Here is a 21,999-nt window from a genome sequence, read left to right on the forward strand (position 1 = left end):
TCATGCTAGTCTCACTGGCCCCCCACCAAGCCCAGATGCCCAGATCGCCCAAATCTACTTTCAGGAGTTCAGAACGTATCCCGCCCTTTTGTTATACCTTTATAAACCCTTTTATATCTGTGAACAATCTTTAGCACTATTTTGTATTCTTAATTTACATAAATGGTATCATACTATACATACCATTATGCTTCCTGACATTCCCACCAAAAATTATGCCTCAGAGAGCTATCCATGTGGGTATTTATAGACCTATAGCTGTACATATCTGTACATGCAAAAATTTCTCTGGGACAAGGGTCAACAAACTACAGTATACAGGTCAAATTCTAACCACTGTCTGTTTTTGTACTACCTACAAGCTAAGAATAGTTTTTACACATGTACATTTATAACTGATCTGATGACAGGGAACACTAAGTTGAAACCCCAATTAGGTGAAATGTTACCCCAAGAAAAAGAATTCCTTCTTCTCGTTAGTAAAACTATATTACAAAAAAAGAGTCCTATCTTACATTTTGAATTTTGTCAACTCAAGATTCATGGAAATTTGTTCTATTATTTAAGTACCTACACAATATCCTAAATTTTGCCTCTTGGCCCACAAAGCCTAAAATACTTACTATCTGAATCTTCAGAGAAAAGTCTGCTGGCCCTTGCTATAGTATATATATTGAAAATTGGAATGGATCGGTATAAGGCAGATGAGTTTTCAAATTTATTAGATTCTGCGAAAGCACTCTCCAAAGTGATACCAATTATATATCCACCAGCCATGTGTGAAAGCACAATTCCTTGAAATCCCCAGGGAAAACTATTTACTGGAGGTCAAAAACTCCCAAATCCAAAAAATTCAAAGGGTTTTGATTCTACTATAACCTTCCTGATCTCTCTGAAGCATCTGCCATAGCTGATCCTTATGAGTAAAACGCCTTAAATTTATACATTTTTCTATAGTTTACATAATGCTTTCACTAACTTCTTTTTTATGTATGTTTCAAACTTTAGGTGACTTTCAATGTCTTAGCTACTTGATGCCACACTTATTCAAAAATGGGTTTAGCATTTAAATACAGAGGACTTGGTAAGACATATGAAAGTTTCACCTGCATGTTTTCTTCCATGCCAACTCTCTCAATTAATAAACTTCATTACATGAAGTGGGAACTATATACTATTTTGTCAAATAGTCAATACAGTCACATTTACGTACACAAACTTAAAACTTAAGCATTTATCTGAGTATTTAATTGAAAATTACTTGAGTCTAAAATGCCAAAGACACATGAAGTAGACATTTAAATCTTCCACTGTAATATTTCAACACTGTAATAATGAAAATTAAACTTTGAAAACTTCCTCAAAGGTTACAGTAATCATCCCAAGTAACATGAACTGCTATAAACTTTAAAACAAATCGGTATTTTTAGTCAGTTCCAAACAGTCACAAAACTAAAACTCTCTACCAAGTCTTGAAAGTTTTTTTAAAATGTACTAGGCCACTGAAAAAGCATCAGAAATGCAATGAAATTTTTTTTAATGTAATCAAATGGTCAAGACTAAAGACTTTATTTTTTAGAGTATTCAATATTCTTAATACCAATGAAAAGTTTTTCTACATATATTATACTATGCCCAACACCTGACTTCCTGGGACATTTAACTTATCCATTATAGCTGTAGTCAAACTAACCAAAACTTTATCTGGACTACACTGTAACTTTTACATTTCCCTGGAAATTCAAGTGAGCATTTAACATATTAACAAATAGTAGTGGTAAACAACTATTCCAATAACTTTTATGTCAGTATGAATGACAACCATGTTGGTGACCAATAGCTTTGGTGACCATTTTCCTTGAGGATAGGGCATGCCTGTTTCATCTTCAATGCTGAGTGTCTGCAGTATGGAAAGAACTCAGTACTTACCAAATGAATGAATCCCACGTAAGTAGAATACCTTGGAAAGAACTGCCTAAAATTAGACTTGCTTTGATAAAACAAGGCAAATACTCTTAACAATATAACCTGATAATCAAGTTGTGCCAATCTTAAAAAAAAAGTCATACACCTCAGTGTATTAATTGTGGGAGTGAATAAAAAAGCACAAGTATGTATCTAACTTTCAAAAACACCTTCTGCTACTCTCCGCATGACATAAAACACTTGTTACAGATCATTATAATAATGATCCCCAAAGAATCGTACTTTCCTGTGTCCACACCCCTTTGTAACATAATACTGTCAACTCCTCCATCAAGGAAGTAGAATTTCCTTCTCCATCATCTTAAAAATGGGCTTTGCATGGACATCTAGAAAAAGATGAGTTTTCCCACTCTACATGGTTTGAAAACAATCAAGTTTTAACATCTTAAATTTAAATATGCCTGGAGGTGATCTAAAACTAATATCTTTAAATTGCTTTCTTTTTACTCTACAAGGACACAAATATTTAAGAACTTCAAAACATCAAACTATAAAGCATGAAACAATAAAGCCAGGAGTCTATTTTTGGAGTTCTCTAATTTTCACTACTTTACATAAAATTTAGTGCATTTTTAGTACTTTTTTTTTTTTTTACATCTTTATTAGAGTATAATTGCTTTACAATGGTGTGTCAGTTTCTGCTTTATAACAAAGTGAATCAGTTATACATATACATATGTCCCCATATCTCTTCCCTCTTGCATCTCCCTCCCTCCCACCCTCCCTACCCACCCCTCAAAGCACAGAGCTGATCTCCCTGTGCTATGCGGCTGCTTCCCACTAGCTATCTATTTTACGTTTGGTAGTGTATGTATGTCCATGCCACTCTCTCACTTTTAGTACTTATTCTTGATTTCAACTTGACATAGCTTCCTTTAGTCCATAAAACAGAATTTAATTAGGTACATGCTATCTCTACTTAGATTATACATGTGTATTTGCTTAGCAAAAACACTTATTACTCAACATCTGAGTTTATCTATTTGTAAGTACCTATAGTGGGATGTATCACATATTTATTAAAAAAAGAGATGGAAGAGCTGAGCAAAGTCTCCAATAATTAACTTTACATAACTTGATTTAAAGTAATAAAGTTTTCCCTGGCATTAAGAAATTAACATGAATTCAATAAGAGGAAAATGACTAAAAAAAAATGTGTTAAACTCGCTTTATAAAACATTGTCTCTCACAAATATTCCCCTCAAAGAAATCATGAATCTTTTAAAACATCCTTAGTGCTCTTACACATTGCTTATAATCAATGATATATACAATCTTCAAAAATTATAATTACTATTATCTTACAAATATCAAGCTATTAACACCAAATAATTGAAGAAATCTTTAAAATAGGTACACTTTTATTTTTATATTAATTATGCTGAATAATGAATATACCTATCATATCTTATTTAAATCTCATCTTACAGGGTACTAATTCTGTAAAATTACAACTCCAAGAAAAAAAAGATTTATTTAATTCTCCCGAGGCAACCAAATACTAATACACAAGAAAATTCACTTTTCATACCTTAAGGTAGCAATGTGCGTAGCAATAATGAAGCAGATTATCAGAAGGCTGAGTAAGGCTGCTGACCACATGCACCAAATGTTCAGCATACATCGGCACAGAATGTTCCAGATTAATTTTATCCACCAGTATCTGAATGGATGGCAAAGGCCGAAGAGACTGGAAGTTTGTAGTATTCATGAAATTACTTGAGTTCTAGAAAATAATAGTGTTCACTTTATATTTCAGGAGAAAGTGACTGATGTGCAATGCCCTCTATACAAGCTTCAGAGTGACACATTATGCAGTGATATCAAATCATCCTAGAAATGATGCCTTGCTATGGGACTCTCTTACTGTAACCAAATAGAAACACCTTCTACATATTTTTAGGTATATCCCAGATTTCAAAGAATGCCTATTTACTGTGAAATTATCAATGCCCTTTTAGCTAAAGCTTTTTATTTTTTCAGTCAACTAGAATATTGTCACAACGTGCCTCAGTACACTGAAGGTATTTTCTTAAGCTCAATAATTCACACAAAAAAAATCCTAGATATTCCAGAGCCTTTATCTTCTTTCCCTTTATTCACATTTAGATGACTAAACGACTAAGTGCACTACTCAAGACAGTCTGAAAGATACTCACAATAAGCAAAGTTTGCAGGACAGAAAAATTTCCGATCCACATCATATCTACTAATATTAAAAATGCTAAAGGCTCATAAAGTCCTAAGAATCTCGAGGTAGGCTTGGTATTTTCAGCGTTACAGAATCTTTCTAAGCTTCCAAGTAAATGCAGATAAATTTCAACATGTCCAGGGTATGAACCCAATTAGCAAGCCACCCCTTCCAGCCCTTGAACTTATTCCCATACCTGTAGCTCTCAATGAGGAACAGTATGACCCTCCATCCAGAGGTGTGGGAAGAACAGTTTAATTGTTTTGTCTGTCTTTCATTATCATAATAGGGGAACAGTACTGGCATTTAGCAGGCATTGGGTAAAGATGGTAAAACTACGTAATACTTCTCTAGTCCAAAAAGCCAATAGTACCATTATTGAGAAACACTGTGCCTAAAAATAAGTTGAAGATACAGTTCTTCCTTTTTGACTCATTAATAATTTTTAAACCATCACGTATTGAGCAATTACTTTACTAAGGGACTTTATTTTGGATTACTGAGATATAATATACAGTAAAGTACAAAATCTTAAACATAGAGTTCAACAAATTTTTATGTATGTAACCACCACACATTTCAAGCACCCTAGAAGGGTCTCCTATATCCCTTCTCAGGTAACATCAAATCCCCACCAGGGGTGGCCACTATTCTCACTTCTGTCTGTTCTTTGACTTCATTTAAACAGAATCACACAGTACATACTCATGTCTGCCTTCTTTCATTCAACATATCTCTGAGAATTATCTACTGTTCACTCTTTGAGTCAACACTTATCATTATGGAATGACTCTCTTTACTTCTATCAATACCTCTTGTCTTAAGCTCTACATTTTCTGATATTAAAATAGCCACTCTATCTTTCCTTTGATTAGCTCTTAAATGATGCATCTTTTTCCATCCTTTTATTTCTAGTTTGTGTTATAGTTTTCAGCTACAGAATTTCATTTCATTCTTTTTTTAATGGATTGAGGTCTTTTGAAATCCTCCACTTTTTTGTCTCTTTCTTGAACTTATTAACCATAGTTACTTTAAAGTTCATGCCTATACTGTCATATTTTAATTCTTCTCCACTAAAATTTTCCCCAGATGATCTCTTTACCCAGCAATACAATGAACGATTATGAGTGGTTGATAGAGAGCAAATATACAAAATGAAACTGATATATCTTAATTCTCTGCCATACTTCCATAAGTTCTTTTTATTTAAAGTTAGGACTATTTTTACTTCTATAATCATCATCATGTCACCATTAAAAGAAATATAACCCCCAAAATAATAAATTAAAGATAACAGATAATACCTTATATGTATATGGCAGACTTAGAAAGCAATACATTGTATATGGACCTAAAATATTAAGCATCTAATAAGTCCTCATTAAGAAACACAGTAATAATCACTGGGTTCCTAATACGTGCAAAATGGTTTACATGCATTATTTCACTGAATATTCAAAATCATTCTAGGAGCTAGGTACTTTGGGGGAACTGCTCTATGCCAGCACCCAGACAATCTTAAAATCCATGTAGCCCACAAGGCAAGGCTAAAACACACAAGACCTAAGCCTTGGTGGAGCACCCTATGATATTATCAGAACAGGGGAAAATAGGTGGTCTTGTGCAGAACTGGTAAAAGACCATTTCTCAGTCGACTTCTCATCTTGAGAAATGCTGCTATGGGGAAATTTTCTCATCAGCATCCCTCATTCACGGGGCTTTCCATCTACTCTCTCAGAGTACAGCTGTAGGCTATATAACTGCTTAGCTGCAGTGTGGAACTGAGTCCTTGTCAACAAGGTATCCTACCATGTGTGCTGCAGGTCATTTGGCGCTCTAGATTCAGGGTTGTCCTGAAAGGGACAAGGCAAGCCAACACCATTACTGATTTGCTTTTGCTGTCTATGTAAGTAATAAACTATCTGAATCTATCTGGGCTTCTTGCTTCTTTACTGGCTGACTCTGTCAGCCTACATGAAAAATATAATTTTCTTTTGTTTTTCAGAAAAGGAAAACAAGGCTTAGAGATATAAAGCAGTGTCCTAAGGTGTCAGAGCTTGTACATGGTCTGACATCGAGGCAAATGCTCTTCAACATTTCTTTATAGAGCCTTAGCTTGAGGTTATTTTTTTAATCTATTTATTTATTTATATAATATAGATAAATTATTTTCTAAGAATTAATAATCGTAGCTACATTGCTTTAACTTCACCATGGATAACTATTATATATAGACAGATATTCTATTACTTAATCAACTTCCTCTTACAATATCACAGGACCAATAAATATACATGTATGAGAAAACAAGTAGTGCATGACAAAATATACCTTTTCTCCCATAATGACAGGCAGCAAATGATCCAGCAAGTTGAATTCAGCCATGAAAATTGTGAAGGTACATTTGAGGAGAGTAACACTTGTATGTCGAGTAGGAATATATTCCTCCAAAGATGCCACTTCTTCAGGATTCAGCACTGTTTCACTTTCACCCTTAATATCTAAAATGAAATAATAAAAACTCAATGAAAATTTATTTTTAAATAATTTTCTTAATTAACTAAAAAATTAATTCGTTCTCCAAATTTTAAGGTCAAATTCTTTTTTTCAACAATGAAGCAGCTGTAAAAGTGTTGCCTTTAACAAGAATAAATTACTCTAGAAATGTATGTCTTTGCTATGTAAAATTTTGTTTTATATTTTAAAATATTTCTTAAATATTTTAAAGAAATTTTTAATCTCTGTCATTAAAAGAATAACAGCTTCCTTTCATAAAAACACCACTGAGATAATGTAAATTCAAGCCACAGACTAGGAGAAAATATTTGCCATAGACAGACACATAGATAGACATAGGTATATGCACAAAGGACTTGTACCCACAGCATATTAAAAATTTAAAACTACCTAAAAATCAAAAATAAACAAATAATTCAATGGAAAAATGGGCAAAAAGCCTTGAACAAGCAAAAGATAATATATCCAAATGGTCAAAAGTTATTTCAAGAGCAAGTTAACATCGTTAGGTATCAGATAACTGCAAATAATGTCACGATGTGGTAGCACTACACATCCACTGGAAAAGCTAAAATGAAAAAGACTAAGAATACTAAAAGTTGGCAAATATGTATCAGCAAACTTTTTCTATAAAGAGCCATATAGAAAATACTTTAGGGGAGACTTCCCTGGTGGCGCAGTGGTTAAGAATCCGCCTGCCAATGCAGGGGACACAGGTTCGAGCCCTGATCCGGGAAGACCCCACATGCCGTGGAGCAACTAAGCCCATGGCCCACAACTACTGAGCCTGCACTCTAGAGCCCGCGAGCCACAACTACTGAAGCCCGCGCACCTAGAGCCCATGCTCTGCAAGAAAAGCCACCGCAATGAGAAGCCCGTGCACCACAACGAACAGTAGCCCCCGCTCACCACAACGAAGAGTGCCCCCGCTCGCCACAACTAGAGAAAGCCCAAGCACAGCAATGAAGACCCAATGCAGCCAAAAATTAATTAATTAATTTTTTAAAAAATACTTTAGGCTTTGTGGGTCATACAGTTTGTCCCAATTACTCAATTCTGCAACTGTAGTACAAAAGCAGTCACAGACAAAACATAACTGAATGAGCAAGACTATATGTTCCAATAAAACTTTACCTATGAAAACTGAAAATTAATTTTCACATAGTTTTCATGTGTCACAAAATATCAATCTTTTTTGTATTTTTTCCAACTATTTAAAATGCAAAACCCATTATCAACTCATAAGCTGTACAAAAAGAGGCAATAAGTCATAATTTGCCAACCCCCTGATCAAGGGCAACTAAAACTCTCCTACACTGCTGGTAGGCGTGTAAAGTGATTCAACCAAATTGAAAACAGTTTGGAGATATTTACTAAAGGTGAACATATATGATCGTTTTACCTAAGTGATTCCACCCTTAAATTCCCAACAGAAATGAGTACATATGTTAATCAAAAGGTATGTACTAGAATGTTGGTAGCATCACTACCATAATAACCAAAAACTAGAAACTAACCAAATACTCATCAACAGTAAAATGGATAAATAAGTTATGGTATATTCACAAAATGGGATACTAAAAAGAAATGAGAATGAATCCCACAAACATAATGTAAGCTAAAGCCACAGGCAAAAGAGTATATACTGTGTGATTACATTTACATGAATTCTAAAATATGCCAAACTAAATCTAGGATGTTAGAAGTAAGGAGAGTGGTTACCCTTGGGGTTCAGAGTAATAACCAAAAGAGGGCAAGGAGAATACTGGAGTGCTGGTAAGGTTCCATTTCCTGAACAGTTAGTCACATAGATGTGGTTAAGTTTACAAAATTCACAAAGCCATACCCTTAGTTTTGTGTGCTTTCCAGTATGTATCTTACACTTCAATAACGAAGTAAAAAAAAAAAAAAGTGGAGGGGAACTGCTAACTACTCAGAGAACTGCCTGTACAAAGTCAGTTAGCAGCAGTTTCTTTATAGAGATCATAAATATTTCTGAAATGATAAACTGCTTCAAATAAATATTCATTTTCTATAAACGTGTGTGTGTGTGTGTGTGTGTGGCGTAATTCCACTGTGGAAGAGACTGCTAATTGCAGTCTTTTCTTCTTCCTTTTAGCAATAAAACTCTCTGAATTTTAAGTGAGGTATATGGACTCTGTCTAGAGAATACATTTTCCAGCCTCCCTGGCTGCTGGGTGCAGGGACATGTTACTAAGTTTGGGTCAATAAGATGACAGAGCCATGTCATTAAGTGAAACTACATGCCTACCATTTTCTCTTGTTCCCCCTTCCTGTTGCTTAAAATTAGACACTGTAATGGTAAGCCAACATTGACCATGTAGATGAAGTATACCTCAGAGGATGGTGGAAAAACAAGATAAAAGGAATTCTGGGTCTAAGACCACATCATGAAACAGAGTCACCCTAGTCCCCTGGAGTACCTACCAGCTTGGGTTTTAACATGAGAAAAATTAATTATATACTGTTTTTTGTGTGAACATTAGTTCTCATTTCTCTGGGATAAATGCCCAGGAATGCAGTTGCTGGGCTATATGGCAGCTGCATGTTAAGTTTTTTTAAAAACTGCCAAAATGTTTTTAGAAGTGGCTGTACCATTTTATATTTCCACCAGCAATGAATCAGTGATCCAGTTTCTTCATGTCCTCCCCAGCATTTGGTGTTGTCACAGTTTTCTGTTCTAGCCATTCTGTACATACTATCCTAGCACTTATCAGAGTACCTGGCAATGGAGCAGGCATTCAAGCAAGGTGTAAGAAATGAATGCATGAACATATCAAGCACTTATGGCACTATGTTACATGATTTTAAATGCATTAGTCTTTGGAAGTAGGTCCTATAAGCGTATCATTTAGGACAACAGTAAATTTGCTGTGACAAAAGAAAATAACAGAAGTGTCAACAAAAACAATGCTTATTTCTCTTTCACTCAACAATCTGAGTCTAGAGGATCCATGGTGCCACCACACTACTGAAGACTTGGGCTCTCTCTCTATCTTATTGTTCTGTCATCCGCAGCATGCAGTTTTCATCTCAGAGTTGAAGCTAGCAGGTCCAGCCCTGCCATTATAATTGCTTTCCAGCAAGAAGGAAGGGAAAAAGAAAAAAAGGAAGGCACACTCTTTTCCTTTTAAAGTCCTGTCGCAAAAATTCACATGAAGTTTTGCTCCCATCCAGTAACCAGAACCTAGTCATATGACTGCATTTGGGAAGTGAAGTCTTTATTTCTATCATGAAAATTTCTACCACAGAAATTTCTATTACTATAAGAGGAGAATGGATACTGGGGAGACAATTTAACCAACTCTATCGCAATAATTAAACTCATAGAGATAGAGAAATGGAAAAATCAGTGATGTTGATTACTTCCTAAGGTCAGTAAGAAGTGGGGGTCAGAACTCAGCCTGATGCCACAGGCTGAGGTCTTTATTATTCTATACTCCCTCATTATACTCTTATGTCCTGCTCTAGAGTGCTTCATTGCATGAAAAGGAAATTTGTGTTTTATGAAACTGTGATAACCGTATCTTTATACCGTGCAGAAAATATCAGTCACATAGAAAATTTTTTTTACCAGTAGGACCTAAGTTTTCTTGAATGTTAAATTCATATGCTTAAAACCCATCTTCTTCATGTCTCCTCCTTAGAATCCACTAAAGTGGAAAAATGGTCATATTTCAGGAGTATACAAGGGAAACAGTATCAAAAAGGTGACAATACAATACTGACAAACGCTGGCAAAAAAAGCACATACTTATGCAAATAATTTTCAAATACCAACCTCTCCCATAACTTCCACATGTAAGTTTACTCTTTAAATTAACAAGTAAATATATGAAAATCAGATAGGCAAAACATACTAAAAACGTTAAGTTAGCAAAATACAACAAATTGGATTATACAGTCATTCAAATCAACTGGCAAGAGATTCAAAATTAAGCCAAAAACAAACCTGGTTTTAGTCTACTATATGGTTCATATTCGTGTTCCAAGGCACAAACAATCATTTTTAAAATTCTATGTACTGCACTGCTATCCAAGCGAAAATCAAGAGGACCTATAACAAGGCTTTTGGTAGACTTTTCCTGAAGTGTTCCCAAATCTTCACTTTTCCCTGAAGAAAAGTCTTGTTGATTTGCAGAACCTACAAGAAGCCAAAATTATATTAATAGGTAAGCATCAATCAGATACAACAAATATATATTTTAATATTTCTCTTATCTTTTTAGCTTAGAGCTTAATGCCTTAAAACCAATTCTACATCAACTGGATACACAGAACCCTGCTGATCTATATTTTTCTTTATGTAGATGAGAGGATATTATCAACAAAAAACAGATGATTTAAAAAACATTATTCCTGTTATCTATTTAATGTTATAAGATGTGCTATAAAATTGAAATGGTCATTCTTAAAAAACTATTCTCTAAAATCTAATTGGCCTATACCCAATAATTCTATACACAATACTATTAGGTTGACTGGGAAAGGAGACTCTCGAAGAAGTTGCATTTTACTACTATTTTATCTTAGAAGTTACATGGAAAAATTGATTGCTTAAAACTACATGTTCAAAGGCGCCTCGTGAGTTTTCTAATGACCATGGAAGTAAACAATAGGTATTACCCGCTTTGAACTTTTTCCAGAGTAAAATCATTAAGGCCATGCTCCACAGGGTGGAATCCAATTTCCCCAATCCCTTATCTGCCCATATGTCGAAGAGGAACCAAGGCTGTCTTCTAAAGAAAATCTTAGCTCTACCTACAGGTATTTCTCCTTATCTAACCTGTCCACACCTTAGAGATTTGGTTTTAATATATAAATTCACTATTTTAAGTGATAACATACAGTAAATTTTACTTCTTAAGTCTTATGTTTATTCAAACAAAAATAGGGAAGTAAAACTTTCCAGCATTTACTACCTTTAGAATCTAGGAAGGCCCAGTTAAACACAAAAATCCTATATCTACACCTTTTAGTAACTCTTTCAAAAATACATTTCCTTCATTTCAAACAAAGGAGTTCAGTTCAATCTCTAGTCCCAGTACCAGAGACAAAAAAATAATTAAATTTATTATTCATATATTCTTTTCTTTAAAAAAACATTTTTTAAATTTATTTATTTATTTTTGGCTGCGTTGGGTCTTCTCTGCTGCGCGCAGGCTTTCTCTAGTTGCGGTGAGTGGGGGCTACTCCTCGTTGCAGTGCGCGGGCTTCTTCTCATTGCGGTTGCTTCTCTTGTTGTGGAGCACGGGCTCTAGGCGCACAGGCTTCAGTAGTTGTGGCACATGGGCTCAGCAGTTGCCGCTCGCAGGCTCTAGAGCACAGGCTCAGTTGTGGTGCACGGGCTTAGTTGCTCTGTGGCATGTGGGATCTTCCCGGACCAGGGCTCGAACCTGTGTCCCCTGCATTGGCAGGCAGATTCTTAACCACTGAGCCACCAGGGAAGTCCTCATATATTCTTAACAAGATGACTACACGCAGACTTAAATGTCACAAATAAAACATACAAAGTTAATCTTAAACATATTTTATGATACACATAAATAAGAGTCACATTATAAATTAGGTATAAATAGCATACCATTAACATAAAAAAATACTACTTTCCATAGCTAAACCAGACATTTCTAGAGTTACCTGTTAGGATGAGGTAGCTTGAAGATAACCAGAAGGACTCTGGTTGCAAATCAAAATATTCAAAAACAAGGAAAATATCCTGCTTCGAGTCCTGTAGAGGCTATTAGGCTTCTTTAAAAAATGTCAATTTACAAGAAGACCCTTCTTTTAGACATCAGATTGTCTCTAAAACAATAGAAGTCTAGAGGCTTCTATTCTTTTTTTCAGATAATGCAACTTGCTTATAATGCCAGTAGCTTATCTAAAATGTAGAACTGTGACTGGCTTTTAGCTATTTCTTTTCAGCAAGGTATTTACTTGTGCCCACCCTCAATATGTTTGGTCACTCCAGCCGCCTGAATGTTTGGCTATTCTTATTAAGAGTCAAGACAATATCAAGTTAGCCTAACTAAAATGAAGGACTTGCCAGTCTCTCCAGGACAGCCAGAGGCAAAAGAACCTGTACTGCCTACATCTGCCCATACCTTTATACCTATTAATAAAAGATAATTCTTCTCCCTATGTGAAGAGGAATCTGCAAGCTACCAAAACAACTCCACCAACCATCTGTGCTGTCAGTGCACAAGGAACTCTACTTTCATTCGTGAGAACTATATATCCCTATGTGTCTTCTTTTACTAGAAATTCACCTGCTTTCTTTCCCCACTGGTTCTCATTAAAGTTTGCTTGTATTTAACTTATACCTTATGAGTCTGAGTCTCTGTATAAAACCCATCTTTTAAAGAAAAAAAGTAGCTCTAACCCAGGAACTAGAAAATTAATCCTTAAATAGAATAATTTAGGAAACACAAATGCTTCTACTCCAACATTCCCCTAAATTAACACCAACACTCTCCCAAGACATCTGGATTCAAAAGGGCAACGAACCATGATGCCTCTCTCTCATCCTTTTCCTCAATCCAATAACTAAATAGTTTCAATTTTATCTCTATGTCTCTAAAATATTCCTGTTGTAGATTAAATGTTCAGCTATCTACTTTAAGTCCATAAAAACATTTGCAATAACTTCTTAAATAAAAAAAGACTAAAACTTACAATAATATTTAAAGTTATATTAATAAGAAATAATTTAGTTTCTAAAACAGTGAGTGCTTTCAACAAAAAGCATAACAAAAATGAAATAATTATCAGAATGCTTATTAATATCAAGCAGCAGCACAAGAAACTTATTAACCAAATTTTTCTTTATATGTCATTTTATAATGTGGGTAAAGTACTACTACATCATTTACCACAACAAAAATAAATAATACAAGTTCTTTTTCTTACTGCATTTACTAGTTTTTTACATTAAGTAAATACTATCATGAACTTACTTAAAGCACACCAATCAAATCCGCTTTCAAAATTTCAGAATCCACTACAAGCTTTGTAAAATTATTAGTTTAATATGCATTTAGATACCTAAGATAAAATTTAGGGCACTTTTTGATAATTTGGACTACAGAAACAAATAAATGTCATCACAACAAACCAAGAATTTTAGATAAAATATTTCTTTGAAGAATTCAAAATTAACCTCTTTTGAGAATTCAAAATACTTTTCTTAGGTTTATAAATACTGAAAATTCCACAAATTTCTTGTTTCAAGTAATCCAAGAAAGAAGAAAATCTGAACACGGTAGTTACGAATGCAAGCTGTAGAGTTTAAACTAGCTGGGTTCAAATCCCACATAATAGGTGTGTGATCTTGGCCAAGTTACAAAACCTGTATAGGACTGGCTGTTTCCTCATAAGGAAAATGGGGATATTGTTATCTACTTATAGGGTTATTATGAAGATTAAATTAGCTACTACATGTAGAACACTCAGAAGAGCGCCTTCCATTTAAAACCATTCAATAAATATTAGCCATTATCACCATCACTATATTATCAGTGAATATAGATTCACAGTGAGAAACACACATATGAAAGCAGCTACCAAAAAGCAGGCAAAGAACAAGTGAACAGATTATTGGGTGAATGAATGAACACATTTTTAATGTACATGTGACATTCACAAGTTAAATTAACAGTGGAATCTTATTATTTACCCAAAAAAAACTATCTGCTTGCACAGCTGAGAAAGTATCTGTGTAAGCAGTAAACCAAAAGCAAGAAAATGATTACCACAAACCTAAGAAGAGCAGTTTCTTCCAGTGAGGGAGGGAGAAGACTGTGATGGAAAAGGAACACACAGGAGGCCAGCAATGTTGACACTGTCCTGTTTCTTGGCTTGTGTGGGGAATACACAGGTGTTTCTATTTCTTTGCTATTCTGTACATAAATGTATAGAACTTTTCTGTTTGTATGTTATGATCTAACATTTTGTTTTAAAAAAGTTAAAGACTAAGATATCTATACAATGCACACTATTCACAGGAATGGAATATGTGAAAAATGCAAAAAGTAGCAAACTACCAGCGTCTCAGGCAGAAAATATATAAGCACCCTAGCAAATATAAATCATGTTTCAATCTTTTAAAAACTTTAGAAACAAATATATACAAATAAAATTTTCAGTGAGAGGTTTCCTTTACTTGATAGGCAGACTACTTCATACTCCACCTCACAAAATACCAAATTCACAGCACATGTGTAAGACATCATACTAAACAAGAGGAAACCTACCAGCTTACATTTGGTAACTACAACACAATAAAAATTTGCAAAGTTCTTAGAACAGAGACTTCTGAATTGTACTTTCATATACAGGTATCCCTTGCTTTTCGAAAGTTAGCTTTAGGCCATTTCACTTTTACAAAAGATCAGTTTCCCTAACCAAAATAAATCTGAAGAGAATTTTCACTTTTACAAAAAAAGGTGAAAATAGCATTCACCACTTGTTTTGCAGCGAAGCATTACAGAGGCAGCACAAACCCCCAGCGTCTAGAGTGGCACCAGCAAACTCCTTCCCCAGGAACTATACTCAGAATCTCAGTATCAAGCCACCACAGCTTTGAACTGTGTCTTTGAGCATACGCGCTTTTCTCAATTTATTTTGCACATCCGTTAACAAGATCTGTCCTAAGGTAACTGCTTCTTCACTTTACACCATTTCGGATTACCAAAGGTTTCATACGAATGCTGTAGTGGAGGAAACCTAACACATACAATTGACTCCTGAGCATCTCCACCAATGTCCACGGGTAACTCAAAACACACCTTTTCCTCCAAAAATCTTCCTTTTGTGTCTCTATGTTCCTTGGTGGTTATCATTATCCACCAAATAACTGAACAGCAAAATCTGATCAACTATTTGAATTTTATTTTTAAATAAAGCAATGTGAAGGCAGTGAAGATTTTAAGCACAGAATTAAACCAGTCTGATTGCAGTATAGATTATAGGAGGGCAAGAGTGGAAGGAGATAGCCAGTTAAAAAAGCTATTAGAATCTAGAGATGGTAACAGATTGGATGAGAGCATTAACGGTGAAGCTTAAGAAAAGACAGATTCTAGATAGATTCTAGAGATAAAATTTGACAAAATGTGCTGATGGGTTGGATGCTAGGGGAGAAGTGTGTCATGATTCCCAGATTTCCAACTTGTGCAACTAGAAGACAGTAGAAAATTCTTCCAGTAAGAGAACACTGAAAATAGGGGAGAAGTAGTAGGTGGTCATGAGGGTTTTAATAATTCAATTTCAACATATTCAATTTTGAGATATTTGTGAGACACAGAAGTAAAAATGTCAAGTGTGCACTGGATATATTTAATTCTAGATCTGAAAGAATAAGTTTGGACTAAAAATACAAATATGGACATCAACAACATATAGAAGGTACTCAAATCCATGAAAACGAATAAGATTACTTCAGGAAGAGTTTAGGGGAAGAAGTGAATCCAGGTTTGACCAATGAGAACACCAACATTTAGAAATCCATTATGAAAGGAGGAAGCAGAAAATTACAGTTCTTTCCTTCTATTTTCATCTAACAAAACTTAACGATCCTTCAAAATCAACTCCTCTGTGAAGCCTTCAACCCCACAGACAAAGGTAGTCCCCTTCTCACCTGGACCTCTTTTAGCTGTCTGTTTACATTACTGTCCTTAACATGCTATATTAGAATCACTTATTTAAGTGCATAAACACTACCTATTGGTTTCTTGAGAAATGCTTTGGTCTCCTTTGCATTCACAATATCTAACTCATCCCCTGAAACAAAGAAATAATTTATCAAAATATGAAAAATTAACAAAAAATGGTGACCCTATTTTGACTAAGTTTTCAATATGAAAAAGGCTGGAATAATAAGCACAACACAGTATAGTTAAATTTCTGAAATCGTTTGATTACTAAAATGAAACACATAATAAAATAATAAAAGACTGTGTCCATAGTTTCTAGAAGAATATATTTCTACTTTTCTGTTTGAAACAACAAACTCCTTTTTTAATAAAAAGATGTATATAACCTTCAAAATGTATTTAATACAGAAAAGGAAATGTTTATGCTCTTTGACAACTTAATATGAAATTTGATGTATCAAAATTTTTAATATTTGGTACATATTAGAACAAATTCTAGTTGATTATACAAAAATCTTTTCAATCAGCTGCACAAAGAAAGGACTAAAAATGTTAAGAATCTAAGAAAATTCTAACATGACATTAAAATTAAACCATTCCGCAAAGTAACAGAAGGTAACTCTGATGTAACAGAGTACAATCAGTCAAGGACCAATTGATTCTGAAGAAGTCTTTGTTTCTGTTGTTCAAGGAAAAGCAAACATAAAGGAAAGAAACCAGTACCTTTGCCACTGGTGTTCTCCATTGTATACAGGTAATCCATGTAAAAAGCCCCGAACCTTTGCATTCCAGCTATCTCAGTGTATGTCTCCTGCCAACAAAGCAAAGCAAACAGAACATACATTGTATAGAACAGACTTTTGAGTTTAAAACCTGATAGATCAAGAATCAGACATATATCCTTATGGAGAATGTGTACCAACTCATAGGATTAGCAAAACAGAAAGAAGAACAGAGGTTACACAAAGAATTGGCTTCTAAAAAACGTAGTGTTACCTCTACTATGGACCATACAAAAGGACATCTATAATTCTACTAGACAATTTGACCACTTTGTCAATAATGTCTGGTTAATGAATACCTACAGTGGAGTAGGGCAGTACGGTCTTGACCTTTATCACCATCACAAAACGGTCTAATATATACTCTCAAATAGAGTTAATCCTTAATATTTCAGTACACTTATGTGAAACAGTTCAAACACTAAAAATATACTAAAATATTTTTAAATGTATGTTAATTATGCAGATAAAAATTAAATTCTTTACTTTCAACTATAAAAGTAAGTCTGTAGAATCAATGTAAATTATTGATTCTATTATACTAATCTTCAGGAACTTCTTTTGAGTTTTTAAACTTATTCCATAAAAAGTACATTAAAAAAAAAGTACATTAATATAATCTTACATGAAAAATTCAAACACTACATATAGTAAAATGTGAAATTCTTCATTTCTTTTCATTAATCCCACACTTCAAAAGTAACTGAAATTAAAAGAAATAATTCTACATGTTTCCTCCATGACTATTTTAACAGTAGGGAATGGATAAACTAACTGTGGCTGCATGCTATATAAAAGTAGAGATCTTTGTGCACTCCTCAAACCTCTCTAGATATAGAAGGCGGACAAAAATATGCTAGATGTTTCAATAAACAACTAGCATTCAGAATATATTACTGGAGAAGAAACATCAATTACAAGTATTCACACAAAGTGTCCACCCCAGCACAACCTAGAATTTGGCTCAAATATATATTCTCTGACCTTATGATTAGCTGCATCCAAGATAAATTCTGCATGAGTACCATTATTTTCTGGGCTTCGGTAATCAAACAATGAATTTGTGAGGTATGTCAAACCTTTCATATTCAAATTTTCACCACAAATGAAAAAACAGGCTTCCTGAAAATAAATGCAAAATTTTTGAACAGGAGAAAAAATCATTAGACAGTTAAAGAAAATAAAACCTTGGTTTTATAACACCAATTCAGCAGTCAATAGAAATCACACTACAACTTGAGGTCCTGTAAAAAGACAAGGCATGCTGCCTCCATTTTCACTGCCTATTTTGGCAAAGAACATTTTAACAAACCAAAGAGGAACTCCAAGTAGCTGCCATAAACAAGAAAGAAGAAACATTTATGAATTGGAAAGTATTTGGAACTACTGTCGGTGTTAAGTACTACCAACTTTCTAAATTCCCCTGAGCTCTATAATTTCTTACAGGGGAAAACAGTAAAGTTCCCCTCTCAAGCCAAAGATATATGTAGTCTAACAGATTTTTTGGTATGGTTAAACACTTCAATAAGCACCTCATTATCCCTGCATTCTATCCAAAAAAAAAAAAAAAATGGAGGAAAGGGGAGATTTTGACTTACGGTTTCACTTCTATTCATACTCTCTTCAAAATCTTTAACACCCATAATTCCTTTAAGGCACATGGCTCTGCAACCTACAAAACCAATCTGGCAATCAAAGAAAGGCTCTCCCATCATAAGGGCCTATAAGAGGAAAGGAGGTGTTATGAACCTGAATTTCAATAAAAATGTTACAAGCTTTCCTTGTAGAATTTCTAAATTAGTTGAAACATCTTTAGGATTATGACCTTTCCAAATTTATTCTCCTCAGATCACACATCCTATTAAAATAAGAAATATCTTACTTGTCTCTGTATCCTCAAACCTTTGTATCCTCAATGACTGGCACTTCAAGAACATTAATCCACACATACATATGAGCACACACAAGTCAAATGACAAATTGAAAGAATAAATTAATGTTGCATATTATGGTAAAATCTTTGTTAAAGAATAATTATTTCAATTAATACTACTGATCACTAAAATAGAAATATAAAGCTATAAATACATTTTTAAATATAGTATTTATGATTTTGAAAACCTGTATTTATTAAATATTAACCTTAAGGACCATTACAAAGATTTTTAAAAGTATATTCAATGTTGATGGATTACCTCAACTGTAGTTCCTTCTTGTTCCCAACACAATACTTCTTTAGATTTTACTTTTTGAGGGCTGTAATAACTACTCTCAGCTTGCATTTCAGTGAGCTATGAAACAATATAAGAATATTAAGTAAGTCAAATTAGTATTAAATGGCAATAAACTGTCATTACTATGATGAATTGGTGGAAACAAGGCCAATTTTAAGATTCGGGAAATTAAATTATGAAGCAGGAAAACAGGTGCAACAAAAACAGCTGTAACAGATTATCCATGGTATAAAGGTTGAATATGCTAGTCTAATAAGTTCATATAGAGAATATAAATACTCCTTTTTGTTAATAATATTGCTTAAAATGGTGAAAGCTATAACAGTCCCCTAGTCATAAAATAACTCATATATTCTGCCAAAAATTTACATATATTTTAACATCAGTTCATTTTACATTCACTAATATATTCAATCAGGTTTAGTTCAATAATTTATAAGATTTCTACCTATTTGTAATCAAAAAGAAAGCTGTGAAGAAACACAGAGATTCAACAAAACTTTTTTAGTTCTATGAGGGAGGCAGATTCAAGGGCTTTACTTTCAAAGTACATCATCTCACAGCATGTGTCACAGACTCATTCAATCGTGCAAATACTCACTGAGTGCCTGCTAGATAACAAGTACTGATATAGATGCTGACAAAAAAATATATATATATACTCTTGCTCCCCTGAAACTTACAGCATATTATTTCTACGTATCCAAAAATTAGATAATTTGATTTATTTTTAAAAGCTCCTTTTCTAAATGCAATGTGGTATCCTAGTTTGGATCATGTTACAGAAAAAAGGTCATTATGAAATTAAAGTCTGGAATTTAACAATAATGCACCAATGTTGGCTTCCTAGTTTTGACAAAAGAACTGTGACAGCGTAAGATGTTAATAAGAGGGAAAACTGGGTAAGGAGTGTATGTGAACTCTCTGTACCATCTGTGCAACTTTCCTGTAAATCTAAAACTATTCCAAAATAAAGATGTTACTTTAAAAAAAAAAAAAGTATTCTGCTCATGTTTGCTAATGATTCAGTGAGCCTTATTCGTGTGAAATGGATATATTCTTCAAACTTAAATGCAAAGTCAAAGATCACATTTTAAAAAAAAACCAATATTTAACTTAGGTCATATAGAACTTATTGAACTGAAAAGCTATAATTCTAAGCATGATAACCTCTTTATACTGGGAATCAACTAATTATTCTCATGTTTTATACCAACGAGTTTTTATATAATATAAGCCTTTATTTCTTGGATGCTTCTAGAACTGGTATACACAATGTTATTTCAAAGTACAGTTCTATAATCTAAAATGCTTAAGTAAAATTGAATATTTTAAACTTGATTGCCCTTCAGCTGTCTACAATTATTGTAGAAAAAAAGCAATTAATTGATTAAAAGGACTCAAACATTACAAGAACAATTTTCAACATTATTTTTTAAATGCTACATTTAATTTGGCATGATTTTTGTTGGATTGATATCAACTGTTCAGAATGCTAATGTAGAAACATGACCTTATTTTCTGACCAAAATATGAACCACAAATTAATTCCATACATTCTTTAAACCCAAGCTGAACAATAATTCTAATGTTTTCCTCCAAAATATCAACATATTTCCCTTAGAGAAACCTTAGAGAGACATAAATGTTTCAAATTTTTTTAAAGATATATTGACTAATGAAAAATACTACCCCAAAAGTCTATAAAAGTTTTGTATATAAATGCCTGTTTTTTTTTTGTTTTTTTTTTGTTTGTTTGTTTTTTGTTTTTTTTTTAATTTTATTTTATTTATTTATTTATGGCTGCGTTGGGTCTTCGTTTCTGTGCGAGGGCTTTCTCTCGTTGCGGCAAGTGGGGGCCACTCCTCATCGCAGTGCACGGGCCTCTCACTATCACGGCCTCTCTTGTTGCGGAGCACAGGCTCCAGACGCGCAGGCTCAGCAATTGTGGCTCACCGGCCTAGTCGCTCCACGGCATGTGGGATCTTCCCAGACCAGGGCTCGAACCCGTGTCCCCTGCATTGGTAGGCAGATTCTCAACCACTGCGCCACCAGGGAAGCCCTAAATGCCTGTTTTGACGGACTCAGTTTAATTACAATTCTTCTCATCAGTGAAGGTAACAGAAATGTACCAGAATAATTTCAAATTTAAAAGTAAACATGTACAAGTCACCAGAAAAGACAGTACTTTACTAGCAATCGCTGACTTCCCTCACAAACTTAAATTAAAAATAATTTCACTTGGATCATCTAAAACTGGCAAAACATCTAACAATAGTTGGCAACAGTTGGCTCTTTATTATACATTTAAAGGGTTTATTGTTTTATCATTTTTATTTTGCAGATTGACCCATATCCCTTTAATTTAAACAAAGCTAAATCAGTGAATTTCAGTTGCAAAATTTTTAATAAAATAAAATAATAATTTGTTTCAAAAATTCAGAAATAATAAACAATGGTGTCAAAATAGTAGAGGTAATGTTTACATTTTTTTATCATTTCTGCCCCAAACTATTACCAAAAGAAAAAATCTTTCAAGCTAATCAAGCCATGATTAAACTTCTGTTGAAACTTATTGTCTATATTTTTTAGCTTTTGTCAGATTAGAAAATATGGAA

At 33.9% G+C, this 21,999-nt stretch overlaps 1 protein-coding gene across 3 annotated transcripts in view; it reads right to left on the reverse strand.

The window, feature by feature from the left end:
- The window catches only part of VPS13B (vacuolar protein sorting 13 homolog B), a 775,748-nt gene that overhangs the window by 663,847 nt on the left and 89,902 nt on the right, over positions 1-21,999 (reverse strand). For all 3 annotated transcript variants that reach the window (XM_036830846.1, XM_036830848.1, XM_036830849.1), the window contains exons 9-15: positions 19,343-19,438; positions 18,746-18,868; positions 18,132-18,269; positions 17,089-17,176; positions 10,668-10,859; positions 6,509-6,678; positions 3,518-3,712 (exon numbers count right to left, since the gene is read on the reverse strand). In XM_036830846.1, the coding sequence (XP_036686741.1) occupies positions 3,518-3,712; positions 6,509-6,678; positions 10,668-10,859; positions 17,089-17,176; positions 18,132-18,269; positions 18,746-18,868; positions 19,343-19,438 (1,002 nt within the window). The remainder of the gene's footprint in view (positions 1-3,517; positions 3,713-6,508; positions 6,679-10,667; positions 10,860-17,088; positions 17,177-18,131; positions 18,270-18,745; positions 18,869-19,342; positions 19,439-21,999) is intronic.

This window comes from Balaenoptera musculus, chromosome 17, assembly GCF_009873245.2.
Source record: "Balaenoptera musculus isolate JJ_BM4_2016_0621 chromosome 17, mBalMus1.pri.v3, whole genome shotgun sequence".
NCBI classification, from domain to species: Eukaryota; Metazoa; Chordata; class Mammalia; order Artiodactyla; family Balaenopteridae; genus Balaenoptera; species Balaenoptera musculus.